The sequence below is a fragment of the Leptosomus discolor genome, chromosome 19, assembly GCF_034619465.1.
Source record: "Leptosomus discolor isolate bLepDis1 chromosome 19, bLepDis1.hap2, whole genome shotgun sequence".
In the NCBI taxonomy this organism is placed as follows: Eukaryota; Metazoa; Chordata; class Aves; order Leptosomiformes; family Leptosomidae; genus Leptosomus; species Leptosomus discolor.
In genome coordinates, this window is record NC_141409.1 from 1,991,955 (window position 1) to 2,008,747 (window position 16,793).

At 65.5% G+C, this 16,793-nt stretch overlaps 1 protein-coding gene across 1 annotated transcript in view; it reads right to left on the reverse strand.

Moving 5' to 3' along the window:
• Positions 1-16,532, reverse strand: part of ABCA2 (ATP binding cassette subfamily A member 2) — a 35,403-nt gene extending 18,871 nt beyond the window's left edge. Inside the window, exons 1-13 of the mRNA XM_086475791.1 lie at positions 16,467-16,532; positions 7,781-7,874; positions 5,169-5,280; positions 4,599-4,765; positions 4,249-4,376; positions 3,868-3,972; positions 3,246-3,431; positions 2,915-3,133; positions 1,976-2,307; positions 1,532-1,691; positions 1,128-1,256; positions 669-836; positions 262-358 (exon numbers count right to left, since the gene is read on the reverse strand). Coding sequence (XP_086331917.1) covers positions 262-358; positions 669-836; positions 1,128-1,256; positions 1,532-1,691; positions 1,976-2,307; positions 2,915-3,133; positions 3,246-3,431; positions 3,868-3,972; positions 4,249-4,376; positions 4,599-4,765; positions 5,169-5,280; positions 7,781-7,874; positions 16,467-16,532 — 1,963 coding nt within the window. The remainder of the gene's footprint in view (positions 1-261; positions 359-668; positions 837-1,127; positions 1,257-1,531; positions 1,692-1,975; positions 2,308-2,914; positions 3,134-3,245; positions 3,432-3,867; positions 3,973-4,248; positions 4,377-4,598; positions 4,766-5,168; positions 5,281-7,780; positions 7,875-16,466) is intronic.
• Positions 16,533-16,793: the final 261 nt, after the last annotated feature.

Genomic DNA, 16,793 nt, shown 5'->3' on the forward strand with positions numbered 1-16,793 from the left:
TGGAACGGCCCATGGGATGCGAGGGCACGTGGACCACAGGCAGCAGCAGTGGGAGAGCCAGGACAGCGGCACGGCACTGCGCCCAGCAGGGCTCAGCCAGAGGCAGAGTATGGGTACCGCGGGATGCTTGGTCTGCTCATCCACCCAATGCATGCACCAAGGGAGCCACGTCCCAGAGCCAGTGGCCCCACCCCAGGGCACAGCTGGAGAAGGACATGGCTCCAGGGACCCTTTCAAAGGGGCTGGTTCCCGGGGACATACTGGCAAAGACTGTGACATTGTCCTGGTAGGCCTGGTTCAGCGTGTAGTTGACAATGCTCTCCTCGTCCGGGAAGCCTTTAAAGATGTCCACGCTGACCTGGTGGGAAGGGGATGCTGGTGAAACCCCACTGGCCCTGACAGGTCTGGCAAGCAGACCCTGCACATGGTGCAGCATGTGCCACCCACAGCCACCTCATGAGCCCCCAAACCCAGGTGGGCACCTCCACCATTGGCATCTACCCCAAAGCTCCCGACACTGCAGAAGCTACTATCTCCTCCAGGGCTCCTGTCCCACAGCCTTAAGGTGATCTGAGTGGACCTGACCCCTCTTCGGTCCCATGGAGTCTGGTTGTGGGCGGCGGGTGCTGCTCCAGCACCCATGTTCCCACAGGCAGGCACAACCTCACCTTGGCCATGAAGTGGACCCAGCCACAGGCAGCATTGTCAATGGTGTCCAGCTGCTGGAGCAGAACGCTGGCGTTGGGCAGGGAGAAGTTGCCATTGAGGAAGTTGTGGAGAACATCGCTGTCAGAGACATTCAGGATCTCTGGATGCTTGTGGAGGTCGGCGGTGAACTGGGACAGAGAGGGAGACATGAGAGGGAGAAGGTGGGGTGCCCCCTGCCTCTCAGCCCTCTGTCCGCCCCATGGACACAGACAAGAGCCAGTGCTCCTCCTGGGGATGAGGGGACAGCGTCCACTCTGCGCAGGGAACCAGCCTGGTCGTCCCAAGAGCAGGGTGGGCACCCAGCAGCACCTGAGAGCCTCACATGAAGAAGCTATGAGGTGCCTCAGGGCAGGACACCCCCTTCCCACCCCCGGGGCAGTAAAGCCCAGGCAGGCTCAGTCCCCACCGCACTATCCTACCTGCTGGAGCCAGCGGATGCGCCTCTGCAGCCTGCCCTCCTCCAGGTAGGCACGGATCTCGGGGGAGATGTTCAGCCACGCCTTGGCGTAGTGGGTGACATTGCCCACAAAGGCAAAGGTCTCATTGGCCTGGGGGGGAGGAAGGTCACACAGCAGGAAGAGGCAGGGCCACCCCCTGCTCTCAGGGATGGCTAGCACCAGGGAGGTATCTGCCCACCAGATGCCCAGCAGGCATCGATACCCCAATAAGGGCCAAGGCAGCTGCCTGCTTCTGGAAGCGCTGCCTGGCAGCTGGTCCCTTCCTCTCTGCTCAGCCCTGACCCAGCTCCTCTGGGCAAAGAGGTCTCTGCAGAGTGGGGCTGGTGGGAGAGGAAGGACAGGGGTCTCGGCCTCTGCACCCTCACCTTCAGGATGACCTTGTCCACTTCAGTGCCCACAGGTGCGTACAGGATTTTGGGGTTGCTGGTCATCAGATGCACGAGGAGGCCCAGGTTTCGCTGCTCCTTGCTGGTGAAGCCCAGTGAGCTCATATTGCCCTGCTTCAGCGCCTCGGGCTCGATTGTCCTGCAAAGGGAGCTCAGCTGCCAACTCAACTCCAGCCCCAGCGCTCCTCGCTGTGGGCAGCCCCTACACCTGCACATGAGGGGATTTCACACTCTCCCCTGCCAGCACAGGGAGTTTCCCCTGGCCACGGCACAAGGATGCGGTGCGGCATCCATCTCCTGCGGGCTCATCAAGTGATGATCAGGGCCCTTGACCACCGGCAGAGGCAGGGTGGGCTCTCCCACACCCTTGTCCCGACCAGAAAGCACCTGCATCTGTCCCCCTCTGTCCCCCAGGGCTCCTACCGGTTGTTGCCACAGAGGATGGGCTGCAGCCCAGCCCAGAGCTGCACGAATGCTGAGAACTGCCCCTGGGGGTTGTCGCCACTGGCCGGGCCCCCACTGGTGCCCTCCTCCTCCACCGTGGCGTTGCCCGCCGTGGCGTTGGCGCTGGCCCAGCCAGTGCTGTTGGCAGTGGGCGGTGGAGCCTTGCTGGCACAGGCTCCCCTGGGCAGCAGCTTGGCCAGCGCTGAGAGGATGTCCACATCATGAAGAACTTTCTCCATCTCCACCAGGTCCTCCAGGAGGGCGCGGAGGCGATGCTGTGCGGCCGTGCTGTTCACCTCATCCAGCTTCAGCTGCGAGGATGAGCGGGCAAGGGGTTACCCATGGCTGGGGCAAAGGGCTCTGCTTGCCAGCGGGAGGGGACATGGGGGGACCCCAAGCAGTGGCATGTCCGTTTTCTTGCTTAAAAGGTTGGAGCTGTGCCCAGCTGGGGCCCTAGACTCATTGCCATGCACCCATGGCTATTAGGCAGCAGGACTGCAGGCAAATGCTTGCTGAGGGGGCAGGAAGCGTGGTCCTCCATGACACAAGGGACACATCAGACTTTGGTGGGACGAGGAGGGGGGACCTCAGAGCCAGCCTCGAGGAGCTGTGTCACTGGAGACATGGCCCATCCTGGGGAGAGGAGCCTGCAGGGACACGCTTGGAGGATGCTGGGGACACCCAGCCCCATCCAACGGGCACCGTCCGAGTGGGTGACAGGAGGGGAAATCCTCTGGGGTCCCACCATGGGGCTGGGCAGTGGGGTGCCCATATGGGGTAAAGGAGTGATCAGGAGGGGCCAGGCCCCCCATCCCCACACATCCCCCAACGAACAGGGAAACCCTGCCCAGGCCTTGTCCCTGCCCCACAGCCCACCCCACAGCGAGTGGGAGGCACGTCCCACAGCCCTGCTCTCACCCTGCTGACGATCTTGGGGGTGTCCAGCTGGTCCCGCAGCTCGGCAGCCAGCCGGGCGAAGCGGTCCCGGCGGGCAGCCCGGCTGCCGTTGCAGGCCAGCGCCCGGTACGCCTGCAGCAGCGGCTGCTGCGCAGGGGCCACGTGCAGGAGGCGGCGCAGCCCCCCCGGGCTCTGCTCACACGTCAGCTGCTCCAGCACTGGGCCAGTGAAGAGGACACCCTGTGGTGCAGGGAGCCATGGGGCACAGCCCTGGTCAAAGGGGCACTGCAATGGTGCCCACCCTGGCAGAGCAGCTGCCTGTGCACCCCGGTTCGCCCCATGAGGTGCTCACCTCCATCTCGGTGATGAAGGCCTGGGGGCTGTCGGAGGTGGTGGGTGCTGGGGCGGTGCTGGCGAGGCCCAGGGCCTGGGAGAGCAAGCGGAGCAGCGCCGGACGGTGCGGGCTTGACGTGGGGTCCCGCAGTGCCCGGTGGACCAGCCCTTCCCGCAGGCTCCTCCAGCTGCTGGGGAGGCTCTTCTGCAGGAGGACCGACAGGGGTGGTTGGTTGTGTGGGGGGTTCCTGGGGTCCCCCTCTGTGTGTGTCCCCTGAAGCACACATGAATGGTCCCACAGCACCCATATCCATGGAGGGAGCACGGGTCCCCTGCACCCCAGCCACAGGAGGGAACAATCTCCTCCACTCCCTCCACAGCCACTGACCAGGTGGTGCCATCACTCATTGCAATGGGAAAGTGAGGCGCAGGCACTGGTGTGCCTCAAAGCACTGGGGGAACCGGTGGCAGCACTGGGACAGGACCCGGCCATCCCTGCTGCTGCTCTGGCCACCTGAACAGCATCCCGCCACATCCCTTCTGCCAGGACGAACACCCCAGATGGCCCTGTGGTGGGACATGGAGGGGATGCAGAGGACGAGCTCTGCCCCACCGTGTCCCCTGCACGCGGCACTGCTCACCTCCAGCTGCGTCATCTTCTCACCGGGGCCAAACCCATCCCACAGGTCTCGCTCATGGGTCTCATCGGGTACCAAAGGAAACGAACCGAAAAACAGGCGGTACACCTGCATGGGGGATGGGAGCGGGGCTGCTGAGCGCACTGGGAGCGGAGGCACTCGTTTGCCCAGCAATGCCCCAGCATGGGGTGGCAGGGCAGGATGAGTCCTGGCCGGGTGCCCACTGACTCCCACCCGGTAGGTGTGGTGGTCAGGGCTCAGTCTGGGGCAGGACATGCCCATTCACTGGGGCAGTGCAGACCCCTGCAAAGCCTGGCCCTGCAGCACCGCACGGTCACCCACCTCCTGCAAGTCACCACCCATCTCCCGCAGGTCATCACCCACCTCCCGCAGGTCAACGCTGGAACCCAGGAGCAGCTCGGCCGTGCTATTGGGGAGGGACAGGTTCTGCGTCAGGAAGCGGTGCAGCTCGCCCTGGTCCTTGGCCGCCCACGCCAGCGTGAAGCCAGATCCTGGCAAGGAGCAAGGCAGGGGGGTCAGAGCAGCCCACCAGCGTCGGGGACACGACACAGCCCCAGGTGGGGACATATCACAGCTGGCCCTGCCCGGCACACAGTGATGTGGGACAGTGGCAGCGCACCACCACGTGCCATCACATCGCTGGGTGCCTGGCAGGTGGGCATCTCCATCCCTGCCTGCGCAGGCAGCGGGGGGGCAGGGAGGACCCAGCCTACCTGCTTGGTTGCTGAAGTGGGTCTCCATGGAGCTGGGCTCGTTGCTGCTGAGTGCCTCCAGGCGCCGGCGCAGTGACTCCAGTTCCTCTTCCAGCCCTGGGTGCTGTGGGTCGAAGAGGCTGCTCTGCTCCACCGCTTCGCTGAGGTGCTCCAGGAGCTGCGTCACCCTGCAAGGGCCCAGCACCACCGCTGCTTCAGGGACAGGGACAGAGGCATGGGGACACCTTCCACAGAGCTCTGTGGGGTGCATGGGGCAGCACTGCTGCCCCAGGAGCTGCCCTCGCCTGTGCACCGTAATCCATCATGCCAGGGGTGCAGAGGAGAGCCCCAGGGTCTTGAGGTGTCCCCAGGGGCCACCTCCATCCTCTTCCCAGCACTGGTAACCCATGGGGGAAATGGGCTGAGATATTCCCTGCACCCCAGGGACACGGTGCTCTGCACCCAAGCTCTTTGGGGGACACAGGCTTGTGCCTTGTGCCCAGAAGGGCAGTGTCAGGGTGGGAAGGGGCAGGCTGTGCGTGGGAGCAGGCAGGGCAGGAGGAGGAAGCGCGCGGCGAGGGCACGACTCACGTGGAGTTGGAATACTGCAGGAAGCCGAACTCGTCGCGCTGGCCGTCGGGGCACAGGGACTGCATGACAGGCAGGATCCCGGCCGAGGTGAGAGGGGCCGCCGTGTAGAAAGCTGGAGCCAGCAGGAGAGCGCAGAAGAGGCCGGGGAAGGTGTGGGCAGAGAGGAAGGAGAGGCGGGGGGAGGCAGGGGGCCACCGGAGAGACAGACACTCAGTTCAGAGAAGCAGGCGCTGGGCCCCGTGAGTCCCGCAGGAGGTTGGTGGCCAAGGTCCCAAGTCTGCAGCTTTCCCACCAAGGCTGTCCCCAGCTGGTGGCCCTTTGGGGCTGTGGGCAGCTCCTGCCACCCTGGCCCCTGCCCCCTTGCCCCTGCCCGCTCCCCCTCTGCGTGATGGGTCCCTCCCGCCCCAGGATGATGCCAGCTTCTGCCGCTTGCCCCCAGGATGGCCACCAAGCTCCGCCAGCCTCTCGGCCCCTCTTGTTAGTACCCTCAGAGGCACCGCTGGATCTCCAGAGGAAGAGGAGGAGGAACAACAATAAGACAGGGAAAATAGAGTTGTCACCCACAGCTCCTGGAGCCCCCAGCCTCCCCCCTGACCGGCTGCCCCAATGTGCGGCTGCTGGAGGTGGGTGGAAATGGAGACACGGTGGGGGGGAGATGGAAGAAATGAGGAGCAGCAAGTGGAGGGCAAATCTTCCCCCCCTCCGCCGGCGCTGAGCTAACATCCCTGCCGGGGTCTTTTCACGTCCTTCCCTGGGGCAGGCCAAGCCCAGAAGGGCCCTGCCCAAGGGGGACCAGAGGTTGCCACTGGTCAGTGCCAGGGAGGGACCCTGCTCTCACCACCCCAGACGGTGGCCCCGTGGTTAGAGGCAGGTCAGTGCTGTTAGCACAGCCACGACGGGCAGGGGCTGGTGAAGATGGGCTTCTGGCAGGGACAAGGGACAGCCCAGGGCAGGGATGGGCACAGCATGGGATGGGCTAGCAGCCTGCTAGGGTGGTGTGACAGACAGTAGTGGCCATGCCATGCTTTGGTGATAGCATGGATGGCATCTTGCTGGCCTCCAGGATCCTGGTAGTGCCATGTCCCAGCTTGTCTCAGCTGCAAGGAGCCATGACAGGGTCGTGCACCACCCAGTGGTGCTGGGGTGGGAGCCATCTCCAGCCCCTCGGGGATGAGCAGGGAGGGGCACAGGCAAGACTGGGTGGGCACAGGCTACCACATGGGTGCCAGCACCCAGCAGGGTCTGCCCCAGGAGGGAGGTGAGAAGAAGGGGTAGGACAAGCCTCCACCTGGCCAGGAGAGCCTTCTGCAGCCCGAGGGGCTGGGGACATCGTCACCAGCAGTCCCAGCACCTGGGGAACCCTGCGCTGCCAACCCAGTAGGGACACCATCAACTCAGCAGGGACACCACCACGGGCTGGTCCTGGCTGGGCAGCCCTGGGGAGGAGCAGACAGGGCCACACTGTGCTGCCCAAGCTCATCTTCACCAGCCACAGAGGAAGGCGACAGGGTTACAGGGGTGTGGATTAGGCCAGAGCGAGTTGATCCAAACTGGACCCTTTCTCCCCAAAATACATAGCCAGCACAGGCAGGGGAAGGGGGGGAGGCGCCCACCCACCCCACCAACTTACAGACTGGCGCATGCAGTAGAGGCATGGAGGGCAGGCGGGCAGGGGAGATGGTGGGAAAGAAAAAGAAAACGTGAGCAAAATGAAAGAAAAAAAAAACAAACCAAAAAACCACACAACACAGAGGGCACGTCAGCACTGGGGCAGGAACCAGGGCAGTGCCCACCACCGCCCGCAGCCGGACCCGCGCTGGCAGCTGGGCTCTCCCTCGCCGGCACGTGCTGAAACACAGGCTTGGACCACTGTTACACCAGGTCACCATTACGGCCACCAGCTCCCAGCATCTCCCCCTGGCCCCAGCTGCCAGGGTGGGCATCCCACGGGGCATCTAGGTGCCACACGGAGCCTTGGTGAACCTGCAGCTCCATCCCGCCACCTCCTCCCAGCGGCACAGCCCACGGGCACTGGCACCCACAGCCAGAGCTCCAGCTGCACATCTCCAGGAGTCCCCAGCTCCGGTCCCAACAACTTGTCAGCTTGCCAGGGGCCCAGAGCCCCCCCACTAGCCAGGCACAGGGCTCCACACAGTGCATTTTCCCCCGCAGCACTGCAAGGAGGTGGTGAGCCCTTCCCAGTGCCACCCCAGCTGCTTCTCGAGCACTCAGGGGGACTGTGGCTGTCCCAGCACTATCCAGCTCCCCCTTCCCCCCACAAAATGTCCCTGCCAATGGCAGCCACAGGCTGGTTCGTGCTGCCACCCCCCAAGGGCAGCCCCCCCCTCCCCAGCTGGGACTGGCTCTGTCTCTCCAACCCCCCTGTGTCTGCCCAGTCAGCCCTCGACTGCAGCCCCTGCCCAGGGCCATGTCCTCCAAAAGGCCCCTCTGGATCCCTGCCAGCTGTTGGGGACACTCCTCTCTGCCCCCAGGCTGTCCCCAGGGGTCTGTACCAGCTTCCCAGGGCCTCAGGGTGGCCCCAAGTGTGGGTGCCCCCAAGCGTGGGTGCCCCTAAGTGCAAGTGCCCCAGGCACCACACTGCTGGCACTCACCTTCCTTCACAGGGATGGTCGGCTTCTTCTGCCGCAGCCCCAGGAGAATGAAGAAGAGCACCAGGGGGATGAAGATCTCAAAGGCCAGCACCCACTGGGGAAGACACAAAGCAGAGGGATGGTGATGCCTGGGGACAGGACCCAGCTACCAGTGAGGAGCATGGGCAGAACGGGGGTCCCTGGGGCACCAGTGCAGTACAGCACCGAGCCCACTCCTTGCCAGTGGCTGGTGGCACCATCAAAGCTCAGCTAGAGGCAAATGGGGCCCTGGGCACCTACGGATCTCTTGCTTGCCCCTGCCTGCACCCTGCCTGCTCCATCCTGCCTGGGGCACCCTGGGACAGGGGAGGGTAGCACAGAAGGGGATGGACCCCTGCTCCAGCAATGCAAACAGGGTGCTGGGGCTTGAGCCCAGCCCCGACAGGACACTTCAGCTGGGGCTGCCCAGAGGAGACGACCCCAAGTCCTTACGGCCAGCAAAGAGCTGCAGATCCTCATCCTAGCAGTGCCCCCCCAGCCAGCAGCTGCCTGGCACAATGTCCCCCTGCCACCCACGCCACCGCTGGGTCCCACCTGTGGGGCCATGCAGGGGGCAGACCTCAGTGCTGTCAGGGTGAGTTTTGGTTCGGCCAGGCCCTGGCACCAGCTCCAGGTGCAACCAGGGAGCAGCGTGGGGAGTCCTGGCACCCCCGCCGTGCCCTCCCAGGAGGCTACGGCTGCACAGGATTTCCACCGGTGGCATACGGTCAATCACAGCAAATCCCCAGGAATCCCTGACCCCAATCGCACAGGCAGCACAGGCTGGGCTCCGTGCCCAGAGGCCCTGGGGATGGGCATCAGCGCCTTCGGCCACTGGCAGGGGCAGGCACCCGGCACGCTGCCAGCGCAGCTGCCGCTGGTTCGCACCGGGAGTGCCCAGGCCACATCACGAACCCATTCGCCCTCGCTGCCGAGTGGAGGGGAACTACTGTAGGTGGGGAAACTGAGGCACGGGATGAGGTGAGCCAACCTCAGCTCACTTCAGAGCCAGATCAGACCCCAGGCTGGAGCTGAGACCCCAAAACCTTCTGCCACCACAGGCAGGGCAGGCCCCAGCTCTGCGGCTGGGAAGGCGCTCGCTACGGTCAGGGCACCTCCCACCATGCTCCCACACCAGCCCAGTCACCCAGTGACCAGCTGCTGGAGGGGCACGCCAGCAGGGTGGGAAGATGGGGCTTTGACAGGACAGGAGCTGCCCGGAAGGACACAGCCAGCAGCAGTGACAGGGTCAGGCTCTCCTGTCCCCAACAGCGTCACCTCCATGCTGTCCTCACCTGGGCGCTGCAAACACTCTGCCGAGAAGTCACAGCAGCCCAGCGAACTGCAGCGAGCAGAGGAACCCCCACCCCCCGATCCCCCCTGGCACGTGGTCGCAGCACTCCTGTGGGCACCACCGTTGGCAGGGTTGCGGGACGGGCACAGCTGCACCCATGGGTGCCCCCAGTGCTGCCCTCCCCACCCCCAGAGCTGCTGATTTTGGGGGAGGCAGAGACAGGAGGAAGAAAGGCTCGAGGGGACAGGGACAGTAGACACCCCAGGAGCAGTGCCAGGGCTGGGGAACGCCCAACTTTCCAGCACCACTGGTCCCAGGGACAGTCCCTGGCATCACCGTCCCTGTACCGAGGGATGGGGGGCTGTGTGACAAGGGACACCCCGACCCACTCTGCCCACCCTGCAGTTCCTGCCCTGCCGCTCGCCGCCCGCGCCCGCCCCACCGCCTGTTTACCAGGCGCACAATCGGGCCTCTGTGCCCAGGCGCCTGTGGGATTGTCCCCCCACACCCACGCCGGCCTGTACCAGGCTCCCTTGGGGACTGTCGGGTCCTTGGTGGCGACAGGAGGGACTTGCTTGTTGTTAGTTTGTTGTTTTTTTTTTTTTTAAAAGTGGGTCATTGACCTTTGGCTCATCTCCTTCCCCAGAGACACCCCCTGTCCCCAACCCCTCCTGCACCGCTGCGCACCCCAGTGCCAGGGCAGGCTGCCCCCCATCACTGGCACCTGGGGTGACATGGCAATGGGCAGACATGGCAGCAGTGGGGTGCCCCAGCCCATACCCCTGGGACTGATGCTGCCCCTTTTCTCCCCAGGGCTGCCCTACACCCATAGCGGGGCAGAGGCACTGGCATGCAGTGCTGGGGGTATGCTGTCCCTGGGGGGCACCCAACACTGGCACAGCCTGGGGACAGCAGCGTTCCTGGCCACAGGTGCAGGACACTGGGGAACATTTTGGGATTGTGTGAGGAACCAAAGGCCAGGATGTGGGCAGCTGGGAAGGGAACGCTGAGAAAAGGAGAGAAAGGCCCGTGCCTGCCAGCCACTGGCCATGCCCTGCACCAACCAGCGTGGTCTGTCCTGGCCTCTCACCTATTCCATCCTCCTCCTCTATTGGTGAGGGGGGGTGGGGGGGATGCAGTGCAGCACCTGAGGTGGGACACAGGTCCCAAGGGCCCTTGGGTCCAGATGACAGTGGCTGGGGGGAAGCAGGAGCAGCTCCTGGGCAACAGCGGAGCTCAGCTGCCAGAGGGATCCATCCCATCCATGCACGTGCACATCCCGCTGGCACAAGCTCACCTTGAGCTGCCAGAAAGGTGAGCAGGATGAGGCCATAGGTGCTGTTTGGGTTTGCATTGAGTGCTGGGTGCATCTGTTTGCCACCACCACGGAGGGTGGGGTACGTGTGTGCCTGCTGGGATCCCACCTTCAGCCCTGCCACAGGCTGGACACAGGGGCAGCTGGATTCTGCCCGACTCCCCCAGCAAGGGAGGCAGGGCTTGGCGGGTGCTGCTGGCAGGGTGCTGCCCCCAAGCAGGCATCTCCCTGGCAGGGGGATGCTCAGCTCCCCGGGGGCCTCAGGCCAGTGACTCCACACGTGCGGCTGCCCTCTGCCATGCTGGCAGATGGGAGCTGCGAGGAGGACGAGCCAGGTCAGGACCGCACGGCCCGAGCACAAGGCAGCAGCACCAGCCGGGGACGCATGGCCCCCACACTGCCAGGCCAAAAGCATCAACGAGCCCCACGGAGCCAGGGAGAGCAAACAGCGTGGCCTGGTACAGCAGTCACCATGCCCACGCTGCGGCCACCATTGGGGCAGCTGGGACACACGCTGAAGCCAGGGTTAGCGTGGCCACAGGCACTGGGCCATGGACTTTGGCAGGACAACTCCACCGATGTCCCCAGGACACAGCAGTGTGCGTGCCCCGACAGCCGAGCTGGGCACTCCCCAGAAAGGCAGCCAGGCCAGGCAGAGGCAGCTCTCTACGTCCATCGCCACCATCACCTGAAAGTCTGCTGCATCCCTCCTGCCCGCTCCCATAAACGCCCTGAAGCCTGCGGCAGAGGGGCAGCCAGAGGCTGGAAGCCCCCACCCAGAGACCTCCAAGCTGGTGACCCCAGTGATGCCCCCGCAGCCCAACCCTGCCATACCAGCCCCCCTCTCCCCATGGGCAGGCACCTGTGAGGGGATTTACCAGCCCCGATGCAGGTGAAGCAGCACCATGCACAGCCCAGGGCAAGCCTGGCCTCCAAACCCACAGTCCTGCACTCACCAGAGGACAGGACAGAGCCTGCCTAAGCGCCTCCCTGGGAAGGAAGAGCTGCTGCCCACTCCCTGCCAGCCTCTCCTGAAGGTCCAGCACTGCCCATGGAGCCGGCAGCAGGTGCCAGCCCACAGGAGCCCCAGAGGATGGGTCTCAGCTCCTGGAGAATCAACACTACAGCTTTTCCAACAGCATTTTAAACTTTCTGATGGCTCCAGACTTTAAGTGTCATTAAATTCCCACTTATGTGCTCACAGCTGGGAGCCACAGGCAGGTGAAGCCACAGTTGCTGGGAAAGAGCAGCACTGGAGCCAGCGGGTGAGCAAGGCCCCACATCCAGGCAGACACATGAGGCCAAGCCAAGCCCTCACCCCAAGCCAGTCCTGCCCCCCCACCCCGGCAGGGACCCGACCACAGACACCTACTGATGGTCACCACCCGGCTGGGCACCTGCCAGCGCTCCCCAAGGTCACCTGCCTGTGCCCTTACCCATGGGGACAGGCAAGGCCGGGCCCAGGGGCTGCTGATCCCCCCGCCGAGCCCTGGCTGCCATCACCCCTGCCTCTGGCACACTTCTGCTCAGTGCGAGTTGTACCAGTCATCTCTTGTCCCACTGCTGCCTACCCCCAGCAAGGGCACATCCCCACCCTTCACACCCTGCCCTGCAGCCCTGGCATGGCAGCCTGGGGACGTGCCTCGGGGAAGCTGGAGGAGGAGAAAATCCCCACTGGGGTTTGCCAACACCTCTCCTGAGCCCAGACCCACCATGCCAGAACCGGGAGCCCAGGGAGAGCCCAGCACGGTTCTCCCCCGTGCCAGCCCCGCCGTGCCGTGTTAGCTGGGCACCGGCATGCCTGGACTAGGGGGACACGCCATGGGCAGCGCCCTGTCCCAGGACCACACAGCAGCGCTCCCGCACCGGCACATGGCACTGGGACGCAGCCACCCCCCCATCGGCACAAGGTGCCCGGCCTGAGAGCCGGCGGGACTGCCGATGGCCGCAGTGTGGAGGACGGCGCTGGCTGCCCCGCAGCCTCTCCCCACGGGCAGGGACGAGGCAGAGTCCTGCAAGCTCGGTGGTTCAGCCACCTGCCCTCTGGGCCACCGTGGCCACTGATCACTCTGCAACAGGTGCCGCCACGGCCGCCCTGTGAGCAGGATTCACAGAGATGCTGCCTGGCACCGACGCACCGGCACCACCCTGCCAAACCTGCACGCCTCCCCCCGCCTCCCCCCGCACCAGTGGCAAACACCGAGGGGGCAAAGAGCAGCCGGAGCCAGGGCGGCACCGGCCCGATCGATTCCTGCCGTGGGATCCAGTACCAGCCCCCACCCACCCCGGGCAGCAGGACCTGGCAGCGCCTCCACAGGCGCGGGGTGCCCTGGCCCCCAGGGATGCTGTGCCCCAGCACAGGCACTGCTGCAGCAGGCCCCCGCCAGCTGGGTGAGCCCTCCCAATACCCAAATTTCAGCCTTTCTTATTTTGGGGGTATCAAGATCCCCTCAGCTCCGCTCCCACCGGCAAGGGAGGAAGGGGCAGACCTGCCAGGACAACTCCTTCACGTGGTGGGAGCTTCCCAGCTCTCGGACAAGGAGCAAAAGGCACAAACCCTGCACAGGGCAAAGCAGCCATGCCACTGCCCAGCTCTCCCCTGCCCCATGGGCATCTTCCCCCCACCCCAAGGCCACAGGAGCCCCACAGACATGCTGCGACACCAAAGCAGCACCCAGAGCCTCAATTCCTGCTCGCTGTTCCTCCAAAAGAGCCCCGAACTGCCAACACTTCCCCAGGGCCAAACAAAACGCATCAGCAACTTCCATCACTGGCACTTCAGAGCCAGGAGCTCCAGCTGCAGTCACCTTCCCTTTCCAAACCTGTGGGCACAGAGAGCCACGGGGAAGGCAGCCGAACACCCTGAACTGTGCCTGCGGTAACTTTTATGAGATCACCTGTTAATTTTACATCCAACACAGGCTTAAACCAGCTACCAAAAGTCATTGGGGAGCCCATCCCTTAAGATACACACAGCTGAGCTCACCCCCCATCACAGCAGAGCCAAGGCAACATAAACGACGGCACAGCCTGCACCACCCAGGGGACTGCCCATCCTCAGGCACCCATGGCCCTGGCTTCCCTCCACCGAGCGCTGCTGATGCTGTTCTACTCAGACGCCCACCGACCCATTCAGGATCCTGCCTGAACTCCTGCCCTGGGAAGAATAAAATCATGGCCAAACCCCAGAGCAGCCCCCGGAATGACTCTGCCGGACAAAGTCCAACGCACCCATGGGCTGGGCACAGGATCTGACAGAGGCACTAGGGGACAGTGCCCGGCCATCACCCTCGCCAGGCTGCAGGTGAGCTCATCCAGTGACAAAGGGCGCTAGGGAAGCGGGTGACATGGTGCTGCGGGTCAGGAGCACACCTCTCGCACCTCTCGAAGGCCACCCCGTCACACAGCCTCCCTGTATCCACCACTGCCGCAGCCTCAAGCGGACCAGCCAAGACCTCACAAAGTGCCTGTGGACAAAGTCTGTCCCAAAGCTACTGCTGTGCCTCGCCACCATGCTGCTCCCTGAACAGCCCTGGTGCCAGGGGCGCTGGGGACCACCCCAGGTCCACCAGCATTCGGGGACAGCACCGGGGGCTGGCCCCAGCTCTTTTGAATCCCAGCCCAGTGCCAAACACGAGGAGTCTGCTCCACATCCCACCCCGCAGCACCAGGGCCGCTGTTCTGCACATTGTGGCGAGGCACCTATGCCAGGGCAGCACCCGACGGCACAGGGCTGTGCCAACAGGCAGCTGCTGGCAGGGCAAAGGCAGGGCACACGCCACACTCCCTCTGTGAGACTGGGAGAAGCCCAGCAATTCCAACTCCGACCCCCCTGGGGTGAACTCCCAGCAGGGGAGGGGTCTCACGCCTACCCCCCTCCCCGCTGCAATCCCCCCAGCCTCTGCCTGCTGCAGCAGGATCAGCCCAGTGGGACACGGAGCTCGTTTCGCGCAGTGAACCATTCAGCTCTGGATGGAGCCAGGGCAGACCCGCGCTGGGGGACCCACCCGCGGAGAGCAAGGCACTGGCTGGTGAGGCTGGGCTCTGGCACAGGGCCTGACGCTGCCCTGGTTAGCCAGCGCCTGCAGCTCTGCTCTCGGGCTGCTGGGAGAGGGCAGGGCTCCCCCAGGGGCAGGCACGACGATGTCCCCTGTGCAGACAGGGAGCACGAGGTGACCCTGGGACTCGCACGCAGCAGGAGCACAAGGAAGTAGGTGACGCACAGGGAACTCACATCCTCAGGGCATGACTGCCCCAGGGGCTGCACCAAATCCATCCAAGAGCACCCACGACCACCGACACCAGGTCAGCTCTTGCCCCACCACACAGCTGGTCCTCCACATGCCCCATCCACACATGGCATCGCTGGGAGGGCGAGGAGGTGCTAGTCCTTCCCCTGCCACCCTGCCTGCAGCGAGCAGGGCGTTCCAGTGACAGTCCCCGCACGTGGGGGTGACAGGGCCTAGGCTCCTTGTCCTCGAGCTGTAGCTTCCTGCGCTGCACCCCCATGTTGCTCACGGGGCTGGGGAGGGTCAGGGAGAAATGAGTCCCCAAAAGACGTGAGCACCCCCAGTCTGTAACGCCACCAGCTACAGCGGCCAGGTCCAAGTCAGCCAAGGGCCAGCAGATGCCAGGGCATCGCTGTGCTGCACCCCACAGCAGGGGTCCATGGCACACTGGCACCGGGCAGCCCCTCACCATGGCCACGCAGCTCTGCTCGGGGCAAGGAGCAAGGATGACTCAGCCGAAGAGCATCATCCCCCTCACCCATTTTGGGGGCACCGGGGCTGCCCATGCAGCAAGCACCTGCCTGGAAAGCAGGCCTTAGCCCAGCCCTGCCCATGCCCCCTCTGCCTGCCCCTGTCCCAGGTGGTCTCTAGCCACCGGGACAGAGGAGGGCTTGATGTTTGCAGGCTGCTGGTGAGGGAAAGCAGGCAGGATCAGGCCTGCAGGATATTTGGGAGGGGGAAGAGGAGAAAGCATTGCCAGCTCTGGAGCAGCAGTTCGCTACCCTCCCCCACCCTCTAAAAATAACCGGCTCCCTCGGCGCCCAGCGCACCCATCCCCCTGCCTGCACCGCTGCTGGGGTCCCCACAGGCCGGGGTCCCTCCCGAGGGGGGTCCCTCCCGCGCGTTCGGCAGGGAAGGCCTGCCCAGGAGCAGCCAGGCAGGAGAGGCCGGGGCAGGGTTACACCAGATCCACGACCCCCGCGGGGAAGGTGCCACCCTGCCTCCTCTGCCACCCCTGGGAGGGGACCAGCCCCCCGGGAACCCCACTTTCCTCAGCCTCACGCCCAGAAAGCGGGAGCAGCTCCTCTCCAGCCCACGGAGGAGAGGCAGCTCTGACCCACATATGATTTGGAAACCTATTTATAGCCTGCAGAAACCGAGGGCTTAGGGAAAGCTCTCGCAGCCCGGAGGGGCGGCCCCGAGGACCAGGGACAGGGCCAGCAAGTGCCCGGGGCATTTGGGACACGACAGCGGGGCCGTGGTGGGGAGGGAGATGCTGCACGGGGCAGAGGGCTGTGTGGGAGCCGGCACCCAGCCCATGGCCCTGGGCTCCTCCAGCCGCCACAGGGCCCGGACGGCGCCCACGGGCACGGGGTGGGAGCGGGGCAGGAGAGACACAACTGTTGCTGCCCCGCGAGGGGAGCCGCCGCGACGGGCCCACGCCGGGGCTGCGGGCCGACATGCCGGGCACGGCGGGGCGTTCCTCGGCGGCACCGCGGGTTCGTGCCCAGCCGGCACCCACGCTCCTTGCTCCCGGCAGCCAGCGGACACCGCCAGGCCCGCATCCACATCGCCCGTCCCCCGGGGGGGAAGCGGGCAGCGGCAGGGAGAGGGTGGGGACCCCGGGAACACCCCGACCCCGGGCGGGGGCTGGCTCCGCACCCCTCCCGCGCCCCCGGCCTGCGGCTCCCCAGGCTCCCCGCCGGCCCACGCAGCCGCCCCGCGGAGCCTCCCCCGGTCGGGGGCCTCGCCTCGTCCCCTCCGGCGGCTGCCGCTGCCCAGGGCTGCAGGGGAGCCCCAGCCCGGCGGGCCCCCCGCCCCCGCGCTCACCGGGCTGCGCCGCTTCAGCGTCACGTTCTTCCAGAGCAGGAGATGGAGCTGGTGCAGGAACCCCATGGCCGGGCTGGGCCCAGCCCCGCCGCAGGGTCTCCCCCCGCTCGGCTCCGGGATCACCCGCCGCCCACCGCCATACCCCGCCGGGCCACCGCCGCCGCCGCCTTTGTCCGCAGCAGGGAGGGAGGGAGCGGACCGGCCTCCGGCTCCAGCCCCGGCCCCGCCGCGCCCGGCCCGGCCTTGCGCAGCGCCGCCCCCAGCCCAGAGCCGCCCGCCTGCCGCCGCCCCTTAAAGGCACCGGCGGGCCGCGCCCGCTCTGCCCGG